Below are 19,532 nucleotides of genomic sequence, written 5' to 3'. Positions count from 1 at the left end.
TTCAATTTTTATTGTTAATTTATTTTATTACTTGATTACTGGAGTACATGTATGTTGTAATAAATTTGCACAATAACAATATAATTTTACATCACATTTTCAATCTCGAAAATTTTGCACTACATTAAATTTTGAATTATTAATTTATTTTATTCAATGATTATTACATTTATCTCTATATATCTTTTCAAATATCATGTGAATTATTCTTCCAAAAAAATCATGTGAACTACTTCATTTTTTATTATTTCATTTTAATTTATTATTTTTTATTATTTGCTACTACATTTGCTTCACTTTTCTATGTATATCCCACTTAACATGTAAAACTCATCACAAAAGCAAACCAAACCATCCAAATTATCGTCCTTTCATTCTTGTTTTGATGAATTTGGTTTTATGGATCCAAATCATCCAAATTATCGCCCTTGTTTCCCAAACTATTTTAATTCCCAAAATTATCAACAATCATAAGAATATCCAAGTTCGCAAAATTTTCCAAATTTTGCACCACCTTATTAGAATCCCCAATCATTTTCAAATCCAGAGTATTCACAAAACTTTGAATTATCTCCAAATCTAAGCCAAATTCACGTCTAATGAAATTCCCACATCAAACAATATCACCCAAAACTTGTTCGGAGATGCCCAACAAGCGAACAAAAAGAAGAGGAGCTCAAACAATGTAAGTTGGGTTGTGAAAGAAAATTTAACACTTATGTCTTCTTGGGTCTATGCAAGCGTAGATAGTGTGTGTGGTAAACATAAGAAGGGAGATGCACTATGAGTACGTGTGAAAAAATTGTATCACGAAAGTCAAGCAGAAAATCCAGCTGAAATTAACAAAAGAAATGTGGGTTCTATGAAGATTCGATGGAAACGACTTAACGAAAATGCAAGCAAATGAGTGGTTGCTTGCAGAGAAGCAAATGCACGAAGGAGGAGTGGAATGAGCAACCAAGATGTTGAGAATGAAGCTCATAGCATCTACCAAGCAGGAGGCAGCAACAAATTTCAAGATTTGATAATGTTTAATGAAGTTATGAGCAAACATCCAAAGTGAAGTATTCATGATTCAACACAAGTATTTCCTGACAATGAAAAATGTTGCTTATGAACAGGATGGTAGAGACAAGGCAAAAAGAAAAGGAAAAGATAAGGTAACACAATCTGACAAGTCAAAGACTTCTGAATCTGGTGAGTATACTATCCCTTCAAATCCGAAAACTCCTACATCTGGATATTCAACTAGTTCTCAGCCTATAGGCAGAGACAAGTCAAAAAGAAAAGGAAAAAGTAAGGTAACACAATCTGATTCTACTAATGCTCAAGTTGCCGCAGAACTTCATGCACTAAGGCTAACTAAAGATAATGAGAACGAACTAGTGAAGGCTCGACTGCAGATAGAGCATGAAAAGCTGGAAAAACCATCTATGAAGATGTACCAAAAAATGTTGATTAAGTTGTTGGACAAAGAGCACTTGTCCCTAGAAGATCAAGAGATGACACATCAACTAATGAAGATTGTGTTTAAAAAATGAATGATTTTAGTTTGATATGAGTTTCGTGTGACAATAAGTTATGTAATATTCGTTTGGTGTGACATTAGTTTAAGTAATATTAGTCTGGTGTGCTTTTAATTATGTAATGTTAGTTTGGTGTGTGTTGGTGTGATCTTTGTTTGTACTTTATGTATATAAATTTGTGTAATATTAAGTTTATGTGATATGGTCACATGCATCTTCTGCAAAAGCAATTGAGATGTCACAAAGATTATTTCTTTATCACATGCATTTTTTTAGATGATTTTCGTGACACGTGCATTTTTCTGCAAAAGTATTTGAGATGTCACAAACATCATTACTTTATCACATGCATTTGCAGATATGAGTTTTGGTGTCATGTGCATATTCCTACAAAAGTAATTGAGATGTCACAAACATCAATTCTTTCACATGCATTTACAGATATGAATTTGGTGCTACTTGCATTACAAAAGGTTTGAAATGTCACATGCATCACAGTGTCAATCAAATGTTTTGTCATCGCATGCATTATCCTACAAAAATTAGATATGTCACATGTTTTACTGCAATTGTGTCTCACATGCTTTACAAACATCAGTTCTTTATCTTACAAAAGTTTTGAAATGTCACATGCATCACAATGTCAATCAAATGTTTTGTCATTGCATGCATTATCCTGCAAAAATTGGATATGTCACATGCTTTACTGCAATTGTGTCTCACATGTTTTACAAACATCAGTTCTTTATCTTACAACAGTTTTGAAATGTCACATGCACAGTGTCAATCAAATGTTTTGTCATCACATGTATTATCCTGCAAAAATTAGATATGTCACATGCTTTATTGCAATTGTGTCTCACATGTCTTGGTGTTTAGTGCCACATGCAAATATATTTAGTTTATGCATAACTTGTGGAAATTTTTTGAAGATAACACCAAGTACTCATTCCACCTTAAAAAAAAATGTCTTCTAGTGAAAACTCATCACTTTCATCGGATTCAAGTTCTGATGATTCAAATATCATAACACTCAATCAATGGGAGGAACGAGTTTCTCAACAAAATCATCAAATCTATACAATTGTTGAGAACATGTTATCCATCAATCACAATCTAGTTGTAGGGGCTCAAGCTTCTACAGTTAGAAAAAGGTATTGTGAAAGACAACGCGAGATTGGTGCTGAGCGTTTGATCAATGACTACTTTAGTCCAAACCCGACATATGGGCCAGAGGTCTTCCGACGCCGATTTCGCATGCACAAATCTGTATTCCTTCGGATTGTAGAAGCTGTTACTGCTAATGATGAGTATTTTCAAGAGAGACGCGATGCTACATGGAGACAAAGTTTGTCATCGTTACATAAATGTACCGGAGCTATGCGGGTGTTGGCGTATGGGACATCATCCGATGTCGTTGATGAATATTTGCGGATGAGTTCAACGAGATGAGAGATTCTCTAATACATTTCGTTGAAGATGTTATTTCGTGTTTTGGTGCCACATATCTTAGAAGACCTACTGAACAAGATTTTGCTAGACTTCTATATGTAGCAGATTAACGTGGTTTTCCAGGCATGATTGGGAGTATAGAATGCATGCATTGGGAATGGAAGAATTGTCCTAACGCATGGGCTGGACAAACCAACGATCATTTTGAAAGCTGTTGCATCATATACAACTTATGGATATATCATCCATTCTTTGAAACTCCAGGTTCGTGCAATGATATTAATGTACTCCATAGGTCTCTTGTTTTTTATGTTGTCTTAGAAGGTCGAGCACCATATGTTAATTACGTAGTAAATGGTCATCAGCATAATAGGACATATTATCTTATTGATAGCATATACCTTGGATGGGCTATATTTGTGAAGTCAATCAATTCTCCACAAACTTAAAAGCATAAGTTATTTGCCCAATTCCAAGTGTCTATCAGAAAAGACGTTGAGCGAGCATATCAGAAAAGATGTTGAGCGAACATTTAGAGTCCTACAAACGCGTTTAAAGTCTAACTTCACCAGCATTTTTCTTTTCGTTCTCATCGCAGGGCTACGATCGGAACATTTAGAGTCCTGCAAACGCGTTTAAAGTCTAACTTCACCAGCATTTCTTTTCCTTCTCATCGCAGGGCTACGATCGGAATCATGAGAAATTGATTTGGCTGTCACCGTTGGAATTTGGAAGGGGTGACTTTGGCAGTGGAAAATTGCCAAAACGGGGCAGAAGAGGAGAGATTTCACTATTCTATGTTTTACGGAGCCAAGTCGGAACAAGAACTGCGGAATTAGACGAAGCAATAGATTCACTCATAACGTACATCTAATTCAATATCAGTCGAAGAGATCACATGTTTGTTTGAAGGGACACACGACCTTAATATTAGTAGTATGTGTTGGTGCGGCCGTGCCGGACCTTCCTTTCCCCTCAAACTCCACTTGGAGTTTGAGGCTCGATTCTCTGCTCCCGCCGCCGTATCATCCTTTACGTCAGGTGAGAGTGAGAAAGCTCCAATGTCACGGTGGGTTCGAGTAGACGACACCCTCTCAGTCTCATTCTATCGGCATCTACAATTTCATAATCACAATTTAGGGCTTTCAAGCGCCCATCATTCCCCTGGCCGCCCTCTTCCATTCGAATTTAGGGAATGTTTAACCAATACGACGTCGTTGATTTGTGATGAAACCCGAACGATAATGTATGCTCTTGGGTTTGGCAAATGCAGGGAGCGTGCTTTTGTTGAGTATTCATAGCTTGATTACGATAAAGCTAACGGAATTGGGAACCATTTGGGAAGGTAATGAATTTGAATTAGATAATTGGATAAGATTTGCTTTCTCATTTGATTAGAATTGGTTAACTTCTTAACAGATGAAGGGCTACGTGGCAGTATCGTCGGCAGAAAAGTTAGTCACTCAACTCAAAAGTCTACAATATCAACTTGTGATGAAAATTTCCATGGATATTTACGTGCATTCATACTGCACAACACCATCTTGCCATTCTGGTCAATGGATATGAACATTTTAAATTTTTTGGACATGAAAGATGAAAAATGAAAACAAGTGCTGTCATTTTTCAGTTTGCTAATTGCCTAATTCATAATGCCTCCAAATATACCCAAGTGCTTCCTTATCACTATGAACCTCTGTCGTTTTTTGGTTGCTGTACTAGTTTTGTGCTTCCTTATCACTATTACAGCCGGCAGCAATGATCCAGCTCGCATCACAGGTGACGTCTCCATTAACTGTGGCTCGGATGGAACTTATGCAGCACGCAGCGGAAGGGAATGGCTGGGAGATGTTCGAGCGAGAGTTTCTTCAGGGCTGCAACTAAGTGGCTCGTCAACAGTCTCAACTGTAGTCCACAATTGGGCCTCTGCTGATCCAACTCCTCACCAGACTGCACGCCTCTCCAAGTCCAAGTTCTCTTATTCATTCCAAGTGAATGCAGGTCAGAAAATTATCCGCCTTCACTTTAATCCCACAACATATAGAGGTTTTAAAGGGCTGAAAGACTTATTCACTGTTGAAGCCTGCTCTTTCACTTTGCTCAGTAATTTCAGCGCTTCCATCACAGCCGGTGCTCTTGGTGTGAATACTTTTGCAAAAGATTTCTGTTTAGATATACCAGAAAACCAGCAGCTTCAAATAGTTTTGTCTGCTGAAAGCAGTCCATCCTTGGATACATATGCTTTTATAAATGGTATTGAAATTATCTCCGTACCTACTAGTCTTTCTTACTTCCGGGGTGGAGATGTTGGACTCCAGATGGTTGGCCAGAAAGCCCTGGTCTATGTTGATAGCAGTATTGCACTTGAAATAGTCCACCGTATGAGCATTAAGCAGGATTTGGTTTCATCTGCTGATGGTTCCAGGGACATGTTTGCAATGTGGTTGACTGCCCCCAAGCAGAAACCTGGCAATATCAACAACATAACCTGGAACCAACCTGTTGATGTCGGATTCAGGTACCTGGTTAGGCTTCATTTCTCCGATAGACGACTCAACATGGCTGAGACTATAGGCCTGAGTTTCAAAGTCCTGATCAATGAAATAGTTGTAAGCACTGACAGTGGCATAGTCGAAGTAAGGGATGGTAGCATCCCCTGGTACGAGGACCATGTGGTGTTGTTGAATGGCCACAAACAAGAGGGGAAGCGCAATCTGGTTATTTGTCTCCAGTCAAATCAAGATTTTAAAGATATGCTTGGACCTCTTAAAGGATTTGAAATACTGAAGCTGAGCAATCCTGATAGCAGTCTAGCCGCTCCAAATCCTCTGCCTCCAGCTCAGGATTCACCACTGTTGACTTTCCAAACTTTGTTTATGATTATTGGTCGTAGAAATGCAACTATGACTTTTGCAATAGCTGTAATTTCTCTAGTGAATATAGTTGTTCACTTGTTACAGAAAAGTTGGGGAAGTTGGGAATCTAGCAGTAGTGAGGAGGAAAACAAGCCATCAGCTGGGGCTGAAAGGCTCTTGCGTCGTTTTTCACTGGCTGAGATCCGATTGGCCACTAGAAATTTCGATAATGGACTTATAATTGGGAGGGGTGGATTCGGTAAAGTGTACAGAGGCCACATTGATAAAGGGCAAAAGGTTGTTGCTGTAAAGAAGTTGAAACTGAATTCTAGGCAAGGAGCACATGAGTTCCTGACTGAGATTGAAACTCTCTCGGAGATTCGACATATTAATGTTGTTTCTCTAATTGGCTACTGCAACGAGCATAGGGAAATGATTCTTGTTTATGAACATATGGCATGCGGATCACTGGCTGACCACCTCTACATACTTCCAAAGGACAACAGTAATTGTTTCTCTTTCACCTGGAAACAATGCCTAAATATCTGCATAGGAGTAGCTCGAGGCCTAGAATATCTTCATACAGGCTGTGGCATCATTCATCGTGATTTAAAGGGCTCCAACATCCTGCTTGATGAAAATTTTGTTGCTAAAGTCTCAGATTTTGGATTGGCCAAACCTGAACAAAGAAATAAGCTACAAAGCCATGTCAGCACAAAAGTTAAGGGCGCAGTTGGCTATGTGGATCCCTATTATGTCACAACCAGTAAACTAAGAAGGAAAAGTGACACATATTCCTTTGGTGTAGTGTTGCTGGAGTTATTATGTGGGAGAAGGGCAGTGGATTCAGAAGTTTTAATGGATGAGCAGATTCTGACCAAGTGGGCTCGAGATAAGATTAACAAGGGGGAAGTCGATCAGATTATAGCTTCAAGTTTAAGAGAGGAAATTTCACCGAATAGCTTGAAAACTTTTGTGGCTATTGCAGGGAGATGCTTAAACGATGACCCAAAAAATCGGCCAACAATGTCTGAAGTTGTGCTACAGCTTGAGTTTGCACTTAAGCATCAAGAGAGCAACCAAAATTTGGTGTTGAATGAGATAACAAGTGTTTCAGTTGACTTACACCCGTCAACTTCTAATGATAGAATTGATGTATCTAGAGATGCACCACCAATAATTACCACTACACAAAGGCAGAATCTCACACTTCCGCTCGGCAGACAAACTAGTGGAAATTTTGGTATAAATAGAGAGGTTACATCTGGAAAGAAACAATGGACAAGATTCTCAACAGTTAAGCTGTTCAGATTTCGGCCATGGCATGCATTTCGGAAAAGAACCAAGCCATCCAAGAAAAATGAATTGTTATTTCAAGGTATAGTTGCAGTTTTTCTTTCATTATAAATGCCTAGATTATTTTCTTCTGTATTTTCTTTCATTATAAATGAATTGTTCAACTGATAGTGCCCTTTTTACTTTTGAAACAGAAATTGCTGTTGGATCCCTGCAATATGATTTTGCTAGAATCAGAGCTGCAACCAATGATTTTTCATTTGCTAACAAGGTTGGGCAAGGTGGATTTGGGTCTGTTTATAAGGTAATTGAATCTATTATTTCAGTATATAAGAAACACACAATTCTCATTGGTTAATTTAGTATTCTTTTATTTTGAAATCAGGGACTGTTATCAAATGGTCAAGAGATAGCAGTCAAAAGGTTGTCTTCTAGTTCAAATCAAGGCAACAATGAATTTGTAAATGAACTCTTGATATTGGTGAGGCTTCTGCACAGAAATTTGGTAAAACTCTTAGGTTTCTGCCAGGAGGGAAATGAGAGGCTTCTCATATATGAATTTGTTGAGAGATTAAGCCTAGACCTCATCCTATTCGGTAACATTTTTCTTTTATTTGTATGGAACATCAATCTTCATGCATGTTGGATCCCATTCTCACTGTGCCAAAAATATTGTCACTGGAGCTTTAAGAATGATATATGCTTATTTTAATATGTAGACCCAATGAAATGTTCGTTGTTGGATTGGGATCGGCGATACAAGATTATACTGGGAACTGCGATGGGACTTCATTATTTGCATGAGGGTTCTGAACTCAGAATCATTCACCGTGATCTAAAAGCTAATAATGTTCTTTTGGATAAAGATTTGAACCCCAAAGTTGCAGATTTTGGCATAGCAAGAGTGTTAGAGGCAGGTGAAAGTTCAAACACCAGCAGGATTGTTGGGACTTAGTGAGTACTCCCTCCGTCCCAAGGAAGATGACCCCTTCCTTGGACGGCACGGGATTTTATGCAACTTTATTTTGTGTGTTAAGTGGAGAAAGTAAAGTAAGAGAGAGAGAATAAAGTAGAGATAAAAAGGTTTCCATTTTAAGCAATGGGTCATCTTGATTGGGACAAACAAAAAAGGAAAGTGAGTCATCTTTAATGGGACGGAGGGAGTACCATACTATGCTTATACTGTTTAAAAGACTATATTTACAGTCACAGGTTGAAGTCATTAACCAGAAATTATGAAATGTTCCTTACTAAGTCATTTTTTGTGTTGCAGTGGATATATGGCACCCGAGTATGCAATGCATGGGACTTGCTCTGTTAAGTCGGACGTGTATAGCTTTGGAGTGCTAGTACTGGAAATTCTGAGCGGCCAAAGAAACAAGAATTTCATGAATGGGGAGGACCTCGTGAATCTTGTAAGTATCAGATATGGATATATATCTTATATGCCTTATTGCAAAGTTAAATTTATGAAACCATATATGGTTGAATCTTGCAGACATGGAAAAACTGGCGCGAAGGAACAGCTGCAAATATGATAGATCCTATAGTGAGGAGGGGTAGCACGGATTCTCTGGACGTAATGTTGAGATGCATGCACGTTGGGTTGTTGTGCATTCAGGAAAGCCCAGCTAGTAGGCCAACAATGGGTTCTGTCACTCAAATGCTTGGTGCCTTTACCAGCACACTCCCAACACCTTCAGAACCGGTAGCTCATATGGTATCTGAGGAATATCGTCCAACAAATACGAATTACAGGCAGGCTGAACCTGAAGCATCTGTCTGTAATATGGATATGTCAGAAACTGAGTTTTATCCGCGGTAATATAGCTATAATTTGTCATCCAATAGAGGATTTGCGTTGATAAACTCTAAAATTGTTGCATCAGAAAATATGCAAGTTGGATATATTATACTCCAGTATATGTTCTGCACTTCTTTTTGCTCCCCCTTTTCAGTTGCTTGTTAGTTTTAAAGAAAATAAAATCTTTAAATCAGCATGAGTAATAAACTAAGAATATATTGATGACTATGGTATGGGCATTATGTTTGGTCCATAGTCAAGCCAAGCAGTGAGGCACATCCTCGAAAAAATTAAATAAATGAATAAATAAATATAAGAAAACAAAATAAATAAAATAAAATGAATGACACAAGTACTTATCTTTTGTCATCTGAGTAATAACTGACAGAAACAACCAGCCGCAAAAAATTCAAGTAAACGCACAAAATCATTACGTTTCTACATAATCAATGTGTATTTCCTAAAGCATTGGAAGTACTCAAAAGTTACATTTATTAACAAGTACTGCTCCACAGCCCTTGTTGCTGCAGTTAGATTGCGTCTCCGTCCAGAATCTTAAGCACGCTACACATGGTCGGTCGGTCATGTGGATGCTCTAATGTGCACTGTAAACCTGCTCGAATGCACCTCAGCGCTTCATCGGCTGGAAATTGCTTATCAAGTGAGCCATCTACCATGTCTAGTGTTTTGCCTTCACTCTGCAGTTTCTGTGCCTAAAGATAGAATACACTTTTCTCATATATACCATTCAATTTTACTAAAACTAGTATGAAAAGTTATAAGATTGCACTAAAAGTAAGTCTTAACACTTACATAGTCATGAAGCTTCATCTGTTTTAACGTATGAAATCTCCACGCTCCCTGCCCACTTACGATCTCCAGTATCACAACTCCGAAGCTGTAAACATCTGATTTAACTGAAACTCGGCCGTGCTTCAAACGCTCTGGAGAAATATAGAATCTGTAGAACACAATTTAATTAAGACAGTTGTTTGTTGCAAAGAAAAACGTTGGAAAAGACAGAAGAGGAGCGAGAGTACTTACGTGGTACCTGCAGCTAATCCTGTTTCTACTTCGGTTTGATGTTCTAACAATTTCATAGAAAAGCCAAAGTCTGAAATTTTAGGAACCATCTCATGGTCCAGTAAAATGTTGCTTGATTTCGGATCTCCATGAATGATTCTGAGTCTAGAATTTTGATGTAGATAATCAAGTCCTCGAGCTATCCCCTTTATGACTTTGAACCGTACTGGCCATGGAAAGCTTTGCTTTTTCTCGTCACCTAGGAATGAACTTTATTATGTTAAACTGTAGTATCTCTGTAGCACTGACCATATTACTAACATAACGTAAACTAAGAAAATGAAAATTTGGGTCCATAGCATCTTGTTTGGATAGAGGATTAATGAGATGAGTCAAGATTATGAAGAAGCCAACCTATAAATGTATCTAGACTTCTGTTTTCCATGAACTCATATACAAGGAGTGATTCTCTGCTGTGACTGCAGCAACCAAGTAGCTTGATAATGTTTTGATGGTCGAGATTGGGAAGCAGATGAATTTCATTTTGAACTCCTTGAGTGATTGATCAGGAGATGTTTTGTGCCTTTTCACGGCAACTACTTGTTTTGTAGGTAGTACACCCTATTAAACACAAATGATTTTAGGATCGAGCAACACAATTCTAGTTCGGGCCTCTACATCTAGTACTCAAAGGGTTGAAATGGTGTAAACGAGAAAGATAGTCACCTTGTAAACAGAACCAAATCCACCCTTTCCGACTTTATTTGAGGAGGAGAAACGATTTGTAGCAGCTGAAAGTGTACCCCAATCAAAAACTTTCAGTCTTAGATTTGCATCTCTGATTTCTGCAGTCACAACCAATCATATGTTTATATTATTTTACTAGTAATTATGAAGTACATAAGTAGTAAAATGCTTCTCAGTTTCATTACCTGATAGTAATAGATCATTATCTTTTGATGATTTACTTCTGTTCCACGCCCATCTTGATACCTTTGGGCTAGTTTGCTTTTTTGGGGAGCATGTGAGAATTTGCAGTCCTATATTGGGCACTGATGACTGCACTGTGTCTTCCGGTTGTCCAGTTTCTTCATACGAACTTAATATCTCATCCGAAGTCAAAAGCTGTTTACTTAACTGTTGTTCAAGTGCAAGCTCCAGCTGCATCACAACTTGGGACATCGTTGTGCCGATTGTTTGGCTCGTCCTCTAAGCATCTTTCAGCAACCTCCACAAATGTCTTGAGGCTGCTCGGAGAAATCTCACCCCTCAAAGTTGAATCTACAATCCGATCAACTTCTCCCTTGCTGTTCTTATCCTGAGCCCACATGCTCAGAATCTGCTCATCCTCTGTTACCCCTAAATCCACTGCTGGTCTCCCACACAATACTTCGAACAACACCACCCCAAACGCGTATGTGTCACTTTTCCTTGTTAATTTACGCGTGTGGAAATAATGTGGGTCTAGATAACCCCTCGTGCCCTTAACATTTGTGCTAACATGTGTTTGTAACTTTCTTCTGTCCTCCGGTTTGGCCAAACCAAAATCCGAAATCTTAGCCACCAAGTCTTCATTAAGGAGGATGTTTGAAGCTTTTACATCGCGATGTATCACTCCATGGCCCGTATGGAGATAGTCTAGCCCGCGACCAGCCCCTATGCAGATATTAAGGCGTTGTTTCCATGTGAGAGAAGAAATGTGGTGTTGTTTCCTTGAACGTCTGTATATGTGATTACGCAGTGTTCCACCAGCCATATAATCATAAACGAGAATCATTTCCCCGTGCTCATTGCAGTAACCTATCAGTGAAACTAGATTAACATGACGCAACTCAGAAAGTGTTTCGATTTCAGTCAAAAACTCACGTGCCCCCTGCATGGAGTTTGCGTTTAACTTCTTTATAGCAACCGTCATTTGGCCTTCATCGATGACGCCTCTGTAGACATTGCCAAACCCACCCTTTCCAATTAAACGCTCCCCACTGAAATATCTGGTGGCCAGTTGGATCTCAGCTAGAGAGAAGCGACGACAGAATCGTGCAGCTTTGGGTGATGGCTTGTTTTCTTCCTCAGTGCTGCTATCTTCCCAAAGTTCTCTCAACTTGTGAACAATGATGCATAATAAGGATATTATTGCTATTGTAATAGCAGCAGTTGCATTTCTACGAACAAGATATGCAAGGAAAACTAGGATTGTCTGGGATAGTGAATCCCGAGGAGGCAGGGGATTTGGACTAGCCTGACTGCTGTCTCTGTCGCCCAACTTAACTACTTCTGATCCTGCAAGGACTTCATTGCTACTTAGAATCTCGATGCCATTTATGAAGGCGTACGTATCCAATGTTTGACTGCTTTTGGGAGAGAAACTTATGAGGAGTTGTTGGTTTTCTTGTATGTTTAACCAAAACTCCTTTACAAAAGTATCCACTCCAAGAGCCTCAGCAGTAAGTGAAGCGCTGAAGTCACTCAGCAAGGTAAATGGACCAGCTGCAATTGTAAATAAGTCAACTAGCCCTTCAAAGCCTATGTATGAAGTGGGATTAAAGTGAAGGCGGATAATTTTTTGACCGTGACTGACTTGAAACTGGTAGGAGAACTGGGAACGTGAGAGTCGGGCTGTCTTGTTGGGAACTGGATCAGCAGAGGTCAACTTATGGTTGACAGTGGAGGTCATCGACGAGCCTTTTATTTTCAGCAAGGAAGATAGTCTTGGTTGCGTATCTCCTACCCATTCTCTCCCGCTGCATGCTGCAGAGGTTTCAGATGAGCCAGAACTGATAGAAATGTCAACTGTGAAGTAAGTCGGATTGCTGGTCACGGCCATGACTGTGACGAGCAAGAAGAGAAATGGTGTAGTATGTGAAATTCGAGCAGGTTTCATGGTTATGTTTTGTGTTGGTGTGTTAATCATGGTAAATCCTGCTTATCCACCATATAAACTACTGTCTGATTTTCTGTTAGTTGGTGTGTTGATCATGTCAAAACTGTCATCCTCGCGCCCATTTTTCAACTGTTTTATACTTGAGGCAGGTGTTGAAAGATTGTTGATGTTCCTTTTAGATTTTTATTTTAAACCAAAGTCATAGATTAGAAACTTACAATAGAGTGACAGGCTTGAACGAAGATAAAAATATTGCTTTAAATCTCAAGCAACACAAGGGGATTAGATAAACTATTGGAAGGCTAAAGCAGCAAGGTAGTAATCTATTTTTTAGTCAATTTGGGGTGAGGAGTGATGTCATCCGAGTCTGATTCCATGAACATGAATTTTATTTATGTGCATGACAGCATGAATCATGACTGTAGTTTGCTGGTTGATCTGTAAATTTAACTACTAGTTTGCATGCTAAAACATTTTCTTCTATTTAACTATGTGTGTGTTTATACTTGCACTATCCACTGATGCTGTCCATTCTCTTCTGTTGTTTGAGATTTAAAGTAGTTTAGGTGGATGTTCTAATTTATTTCGGAAAGTGACATACGTTTCCATCTCTATTTAACAACTGTGGTGCAATTTGTATATAAGCTGTCAAACAAAGTTTACATAACAAACTAACTACAATCGTGTGTTTAAACACAGTTTCTTGTGACCACTGTTCCTTCCAGACACCACCAACTCGAGCAGGGCGGTGACCCTCTCGCCTGGTTCAAAAGCGTGTTGATCGACAGTGGAGACAAATGCAAGGGAGAAGTAAGATGTTCAAGAAGTTACACAAAGTCTTCCTTGTGCCTGTAGCTGGTAGTGGTTTAGACTCTGATTTGTTGGTCAATGTCACCATGGAGTATTACAGTGTGGAGCCACTGCAAGTCACATAAGTATCGATCTGGAACCCTCTTCAGATATGAGAACTGTGTTGAGTCCAAAATGGAGCCTATTTATAGTGGAACTAGAGTTACCAAAAACTTCTTAAAGCTAATGCTGATGTGACAAGCACATTTATATCGTTTTGAACTCGATACAGACAAATTTAGAACAGAACTCATTTAGGTCTAGCATTCTGTATCCAAACATAGTTGTGTTCTTATGGCTGTAGTGCACATACAAGCTTCGAGCATATCCAGTTTGATAGCTTTTCTAGATTAATTTTACATGGTCACCAATGCTCAATTAATAAACAAATGCCTACGAAACTAGTATTTACGATCAACTGACGTTGGAATGAACATTAGTAATTATAGATATGGTGTCAGATTTTGGCTTGGCCAAAACAGAAGATAGGCACAAAGGGTTACTTTGATGCTATGTGAATTAAATGGGAGAAATAAAAAATAGAAGTAGCTTTCCATTTGTAGTTAGAGAATGATTTTGGTGGACGAATTAAAATGGTAATATGTGATTATTTTTATTGGATAGATTGAGTATAACACAGCAAAAAGAAAAATAACACAGGTTCAAGGGATTCCCAAATTTTTAGTCCAATAGTAATTTTTAGTCCAACTTGGAATAATATTGGAAATTCAAAACTTGAAATAAGATTTGATATAACGACTTAACAACACGCCAAAGACCAATACTTTTCTAAAAGTTTTACCCAATATTTTATTGCATGCATGAAAATTCTTGATTAATAATCGACTCACTTTGACCAGACATGGATTTTAAAAAATGTAATGAAAAGTGAGTTGAAAAAGTTAGTGGGATGTAAGCCCAACTTTTTATGCTCTCTCCGTCCCAATTTTATAGTCATATTTTGCCATAAAAGTCCGTCCCACATATATAGTCACATTTAGAATTTTTCATATTTGGACATAAAATTTTACCCCATTATTCACTAAAATTACACCCAAATGTCATTATCAACACAAAAATAAACCAAAATAAAAATAAAAAACACAAAAGTCAATAAGGGACTCACCTTCAACCAACTCACTTCATTTATTACACACTTCACCATCTCACTTCATTAATTACACACTCCACCAATTCATTAAAACCTGTGTCATAACTAAATGTGATTATAAATCTGGGATGGAGGGAGTATATTAGTTTTATAATAAAATGTGAATAAGAATGAGTTATTGGAATATTGGTCTACTACAAAAAATAATAAAAGTGAAATGAATCAAATTATCTGAGAACGACTGAAATGGAATACTGAGTCAAATTATGTGGGACGGAGGGAATAAGATGAACGACGACTTGATAAAATATGCAAACAAATGACATGACATTGCATTTTTTCATCATTATATTCTACTCCCAAAACTAGAGCATGGATCCGTTTCCGATTCCAGTTGCTTTGCTGTTCCTCTGCTTCTTCATCACATTCTCCTCTTGTACTGATAATCAAGTTGACTTCACAGGTGATGTTTCGGTCAACTGCGGCTCAACAGGAGCTTCTGCAGCACGAAACGGTCGCCAATGGATCGGAGACCTACGCCCTGAATTCTCCCTATTTCTGCAGCTAAGAGGCTCATCAGCCGCATCAGCGCCCCTCCATCGCTTGAGCTGTGCTGATCCAGTTCCGCACGAGACGGCTAGAGTCTCCCTTTCGCAATTCTCATATGCATTTCAGCTCAATAAAGGTCAGAAAATTATCCGCCTTCACTTCAATCCTACTCAATACAGTGGTTTCAAAGGGCTCAGAGATTTTTTCAGCGTTGAAGTTGGACCTTTTACCGTGCTCAGTAACTTTAGTGCTTCACTTACTGCTGATGCTCCTTTTGCTAAGGAGTTTTGTTTGAGCACTCGAGAAAATGAACTACTCATCATTACTTTTTCTCCTGAAAGTAGTCGATATGCATTTATTAATGGCATTGAGATTATATCTGTGCCTGCATCTCTTTCCTACTTTGGAGGTGATGAAATTGGACTCCGAGTTGTTGGTGAGAATTCCATGGTTTATGTTGATGATAGCACCGCACTTGAGATAGTCCATCGGCTACATGTCAAACAGGAACCTGCTCAATCTGCTGAGAGTTTTGATGGCGTCTTTCCCAAATGGGCTACACAAAGTGCAGACAAGGTCAGATATAGAACGTGGAAAGTGCCGGTGGAGGTAGGATTCAGGTACTTGATCCGGCTTCATTTCAAGAACGCAGGCGTTGGTGGTGCAATGTTTAAAATCCTTATTAATGAAATAATAGCTGAAATTGTGAGGGGAAAGGATCGAGATAATATTGTCTTGTATAAGGACTACATGGTGGAGATGAAAGGGCGGAAACAAAACGGCAGACGTGAGATCTTGGTTTCCCTCCAATCATTTGGTGAACTTGAAGTTCTTGCAGGATTTGAAATAGTTAAGCTGAGCAATCCTGACAACAGTCTAGCTAGTCCGAACCCCATGCCTCCACCTCAGGAGCCACGGTCTCGTATTCTCCAAATTTTGATCTCTGTTCTTGGTTATCAAAATGCAAGTGCAACTCTTGCAATAGCTGCAATATCTCTATTGAGTATCATTCTTCATGAACTGCGGGAGATTTGGGAATCTAGGAGCACCGAGGATGAACACAAGCCATCAGCCAAGGCTGAGAGACTTTGTCGCCGCTTTTCACTAGCTGAGATCCAATTAGCCACTAGAAATTTCGATAGTGGACTTCTAATTGGAAGGGGTGGATTCGGTAAAGTCTACAAAGGCTTCATTGATAGGGGACAAACAACAGTTGCTGTAAAGAGGCTAAAGTCGAATTCCAGGCAGGGGGCACTTGAGTTTCTTACAGAGATTGAAACACTCACCGAGCTTCGACATATCAATCTTGTCTCTCTGATTGGTTACTGTAGTGAGCTAAGGGAAATGATTCTTGTTTACGAGTTTATGATTTCTGGTACACTGGCTGACCACCTCTACAAACTTGGAAGGTACAACAGTAATCATTCTTCTCTCACCTGGAAGCAACGGTTGGATATCTGTGTTGGAGCAGCACGAGGACTTGAGTATCTTCATACTGGCAATAGGGTCATACATCGTGATATAAAGGCTGCAAACATTCTTCTTGATGAAAATTTTGTAGCCAAGGTTTCAGATTTCGGCTTGGCTAAACCTGAAGACAGGTTGCGGAGCCACGTAAGCACAAAGGTTAAAGGAACAATTGGGTACTTAGATCCATATTATATCAACACTCAAAAGCTTACCAGGAGAAGCGACACATACGCCTTTGGTGTGGTTTTGATGGAAGCATTATGTGGGAGACCAGCAATTGATTCATTTGCAGTAGAGGATGAACGGATTCTGACCAGGTGGGCTCGAGATAAGATTGGTAGGGGAGAAGTTGATCAGATTGTTGATTCTTCCCTCAGAGACGAAATCTCGGTTAGCAGCCTGAAAGCATTCGTTGAGATTGCTAATAAATGTTTGCATGATGAGCCAGAGAAAAGGCCTACCATGGCTCAAGTTGTGGTACAACTTGAGTTTGCACTTGAGCAGCAAGAGAGCAAACAACAATCTGATCACGTTGCTGATGTTGTCTATCCATCTATTGATGATAGTCTATCCTCCGAAAATACTGCGGTGAAGACATTAACATCTCCTACCAAACAGACTCCAACTGACCAAGGAGATGGGAAGAAACCAAAATCACATCTTCCGTTTAGATCTTTCTGGAATTGGGGTGTCTTCAGGAACAGGATAAAACCATCTAAAAGAAAAGAAATAAGAAGCCTAATATCAGGTTTGTATTCATTCTGTCAAGATCAATTTCGATAATACTATCATATTGTGGCTGTGCAGAACTTTAGTAATTACTGCAATATTGCAGAACTTAATGCATCATGCATTAAATTGCCAAAGTTTGATCTGACCACCATTGCCACCATGACCAATCAATTCTCCCATTCAAATGAGATTGGAAGCAGTTATCATCGAGCTTCTTGGTTTAAGGTGATTTTATCTAGAGTTCTATCATAATTATTTTCGCTTATACTCCCTCTGTCCATGTATACTAAAAAATACTATTGCTTTGTATAGGCTTTATTACCTACAGGGAAAACAGTTGCAGTTAAGAGGTTTCGTTTACCATATTTTGATCTCGCTGAGTTGAAAAACGAGATTTTTCTGGCTTCTGAGCTCAACCACTGGAACATCGTTAATCTTCTCGGATACTGCATTCATGAAGATGGAGAGGCGATCTTACTCTATGATTACATGGAACATGGCAGCTTATTTCAACATCTCCATGGCTCGAAAAACTCCCCATTAACATGGAAACAACGACTTCAAATATGTATAGACACTGCCAAGGGATTAGAGCATCTTCATTCTGGCTCTGAGCACCCCATCATCCACCGCGACGTTAAGTCCAGCAAAATCCTATTGGATGAGAAATGGATCGCCAAACTGTCTGATTTTTCCCAGTCAAGAGCAGGGCCCTCAGCTGAGCGTGGCACCCATTTTACCACCAATGTGGTAGGAACCTTTGGTTACCTGGACCCCGAGTACTTCCAAACTTCTCGGCTGACAGAAAAGTCTGATGTATACTCGTATGGTGTGGTGTTGTTTGAAGTTTTGTGTGGTAGGAAAGCAATTTGTAAAATCTCAGAAACAGAGCCAAGGTCCTTGGCAACCTGGGCGACATCATGTTTCAGGAAAGGAAAACTTGAAGAGATAGTTGATTCTAGCCTCAATGGCGATATTTCTCCTGAATGCTTGAAGATATTTGCTGAGACAGCCATTGCATGCGTGGATCTTCAAGGGGTGAATCGGCCAGCTATGAGAGATGTTGTTCGAGCTTTGGAGTCTGCTATGCATCTGTAAGAATCAACAGAAAGTTTCACCCCTTAGGTTCCTTGTTTTCTTAGATTGATGACAGTGAAGTGAAACTGACTGTAACTTTGCTGGAAAGTTTCTGAGTCTCATGAAATTATGTATCAGTTTGTTTTTTAGTTTGTCCCAAAAAAATATCATATTTCCAATTTTAGAAAAAGTTCTCTCACATTAATATATAAAAATATATTTTCTCTTTTCATATAACACACAAAACAAAACCTTCTAAAATCTCGTGCCGTCTACAAGTGTGATCAATGACGGACGCAGGAATTGAAACTCGTGGGGTCGAATATACTAGAAAATAATAATAAATATAATATTTAAATATTTATTTTTAAAAAATATTTACTTTAAATAGTTTATTTTATAGCTTAAATATTTGTTTTTGAAGTTATCTTTAATATAATGAACATTATAATTATAATTACCCATAATTAATCTATAACTTATTTTAACTCTGATCACTTTTTAGTGTGGGCCAATTATTTAGCTCATTTTATACAAAAGTAGTAAGAATTTGAACAGTCTTCTTCTCCAACGTTCTTTCCCAGCGTCGACCTCTCCTCTTCCTCTCTGTCTCTCTTATCTATTCTCTTCAATTGTTATTCTCTATCTCTTTTATTTCCCTCAAAGGATGAAGAATTGTGGTGAAGATCTGTCTCTTGGCGTCTAGGCGGAGCTCCGTGGGGTCGAAGGTGGAGTTGCACCAGATCTCGGAGGTCCTTTAATGGAGTTTACGGCAGCTTTCGGCGGACAACGGTGGGGTCGGTCGACCCCACCTGAATCCGTCATTGAGTGTGATATCTTTTATGGGACGGAGGGAGTATGTAAAAGTAGAATTAAACAACATATTGCTTTGCCGGTAATAACGCCA

General features: G+C 38.8%; 3 protein-coding genes and 2 pseudogenes across 7 annotated transcripts; 4 read left to right on the top strand and 1 right to left on the bottom strand.

Annotated features, from left to right (window-relative positions):
- Positions 1 to 949: 949 nt before the first annotated feature.
- Positions 950 to 1,541, top strand: LOC148923811 (uncharacterized). The gene is made up of 2 exons (XM_089060758.1): positions 950 to 1,039; positions 1,161 to 1,541. The coding sequence occupies exons 1-2, from the start codon at positions 950 to 952 to the stop codon at positions 1,539 to 1,541; spliced, it is 471 nt and encodes a 156-aa protein (XP_088916884.1).
- Positions 1,542 to 2,492: 951 nt separating this feature from the next.
- On the top strand, positions 2,493 to 3,817 carry LOC148923810 (uncharacterized; annotated as a pseudogene).
- LOC125204120 (putative receptor-like protein kinase At5g39000) lies at positions 3,486 to 9,049 on the top strand. Of its 5 annotated transcripts, none has more exons than XM_089061925.1 (8): positions 3,491 to 4,019; positions 4,252 to 4,323; positions 4,398 to 7,211; positions 7,324 to 7,433; positions 7,515 to 7,725; positions 7,849 to 8,083; positions 8,403 to 8,544; positions 8,628 to 9,049. In XM_089061925.1, the coding sequence occupies exons 3-8, from the start codon at positions 4,631 to 4,633 to the stop codon at positions 8,952 to 8,954; spliced, it is 3,606 nt and encodes a 1,201-aa protein (XP_088918051.1). In that variant the 5' UTR covers positions 3,491 to 4,019; positions 4,252 to 4,323; positions 4,398 to 4,630; the 3' UTR covers positions 8,955 to 9,049. The 5 variants fall into 5 exon arrangements, 3 of the variants coding, with proteins under 3 accessions (XP_088918051.1, XP_088918050.1, XP_088918052.1); XM_089061924.1 differs by having other exon boundaries at positions 3,491 to 4,047; XR_007173494.2 differs by having other exon boundaries at positions 3,486 to 4,323; positions 7,849 to 8,042; positions 8,628 to 8,768.
- A 378-nt stretch (positions 9,050 to 9,427) lies between these two features.
- LOC125206860 (putative receptor-like protein kinase At5g39000) lies at positions 9,428 to 12,837 on the bottom strand (annotated as a pseudogene).
- Positions 12,838 to 15,140: 2,303 nt separating this feature from the next.
- Positions 15,141 to 18,774, top strand: LOC125203751 (putative receptor-like protein kinase At5g39000). The gene is made up of 3 exons (XM_048102182.2): positions 15,141 to 17,564; positions 17,652 to 17,773; positions 17,861 to 18,774. Exons 1-3 carry the CDS (start codon positions 15,170 to 15,172, stop codon positions 18,644 to 18,646), a joined length of 3,303 nt encoding a protein of 1,100 aa, XP_047958139.1. The 5' UTR covers positions 15,141 to 15,169; the 3' UTR covers positions 18,647 to 18,774.
- The last annotated feature ends 758 nt before the right edge of the window (positions 18,775 to 19,532 follow it).

This window comes from Salvia hispanica, chromosome 6 (assembly GCF_029641045.1).
Source record: "Salvia hispanica isolate PSC_SH4W2 chromosome 6, Shi_PSC_v1, whole genome shotgun sequence".
Taxonomy (NCBI): domain Eukaryota; kingdom Viridiplantae; phylum Streptophyta; class Magnoliopsida; order Lamiales; family Lamiaceae; genus Salvia; species Salvia hispanica.
This window is presented reverse-complemented; position numbering and strand designations above follow the sequence as displayed.

Bases quoted from the DNA above. Each gene is read 5' to 3' on its own strand.
- LOC125203751 (XM_048102182.2), top strand. From the start codon at position 15,170: ATGGATCCGTTTCCGATTCCAGTTGCTTTGCTGTTCCTCTGCTTCTTC. The intron at 17,565-17,651 runs GTTTGTATTCAT...GCAATATTGCAG, and splicing joins AATAAGAAGCCTAATATCAG to AACTTAATGCATCATGCATT. The intron at 17,774-17,860 runs GTGATTTTATCT...TGCTTTGTATAG, and splicing joins ATCGAGCTTCTTGGTTTAAG to GCTTTATTACCTACAGGGAA.
- LOC148923811 (XM_089060758.1), top strand. From the start codon at position 950: ATGAGCAACCAAGATGTTGAGAATGAAGCTCATAGCATCTACCAAGCA. The intron at 1,040-1,160 runs GTTATGAGCAAA...GGAAAAGATAAG, and splicing joins ATTTGATAATGTTTAATGAA to GTAACACAATCTGACAAGTC.
- LOC125204120 (XM_089061925.1), top strand. From the start codon at position 4,631: ATGCCTCCAAATATACCCAAGTGCTTCCTTATCACTATGAACCTCTGT. The intron at 7,212-7,323 runs GTATAGTTGCAG...CTTTTGAAACAG, and splicing joins AAATGAATTGTTATTTCAAG to AAATTGCTGTTGGATCCCTG. The intron at 8,545-8,627 runs GTAAGTATCAGA...TGAATCTTGCAG, and splicing joins GGGAGGACCTCGTGAATCTT to ACATGGAAAAACTGGCGCGA.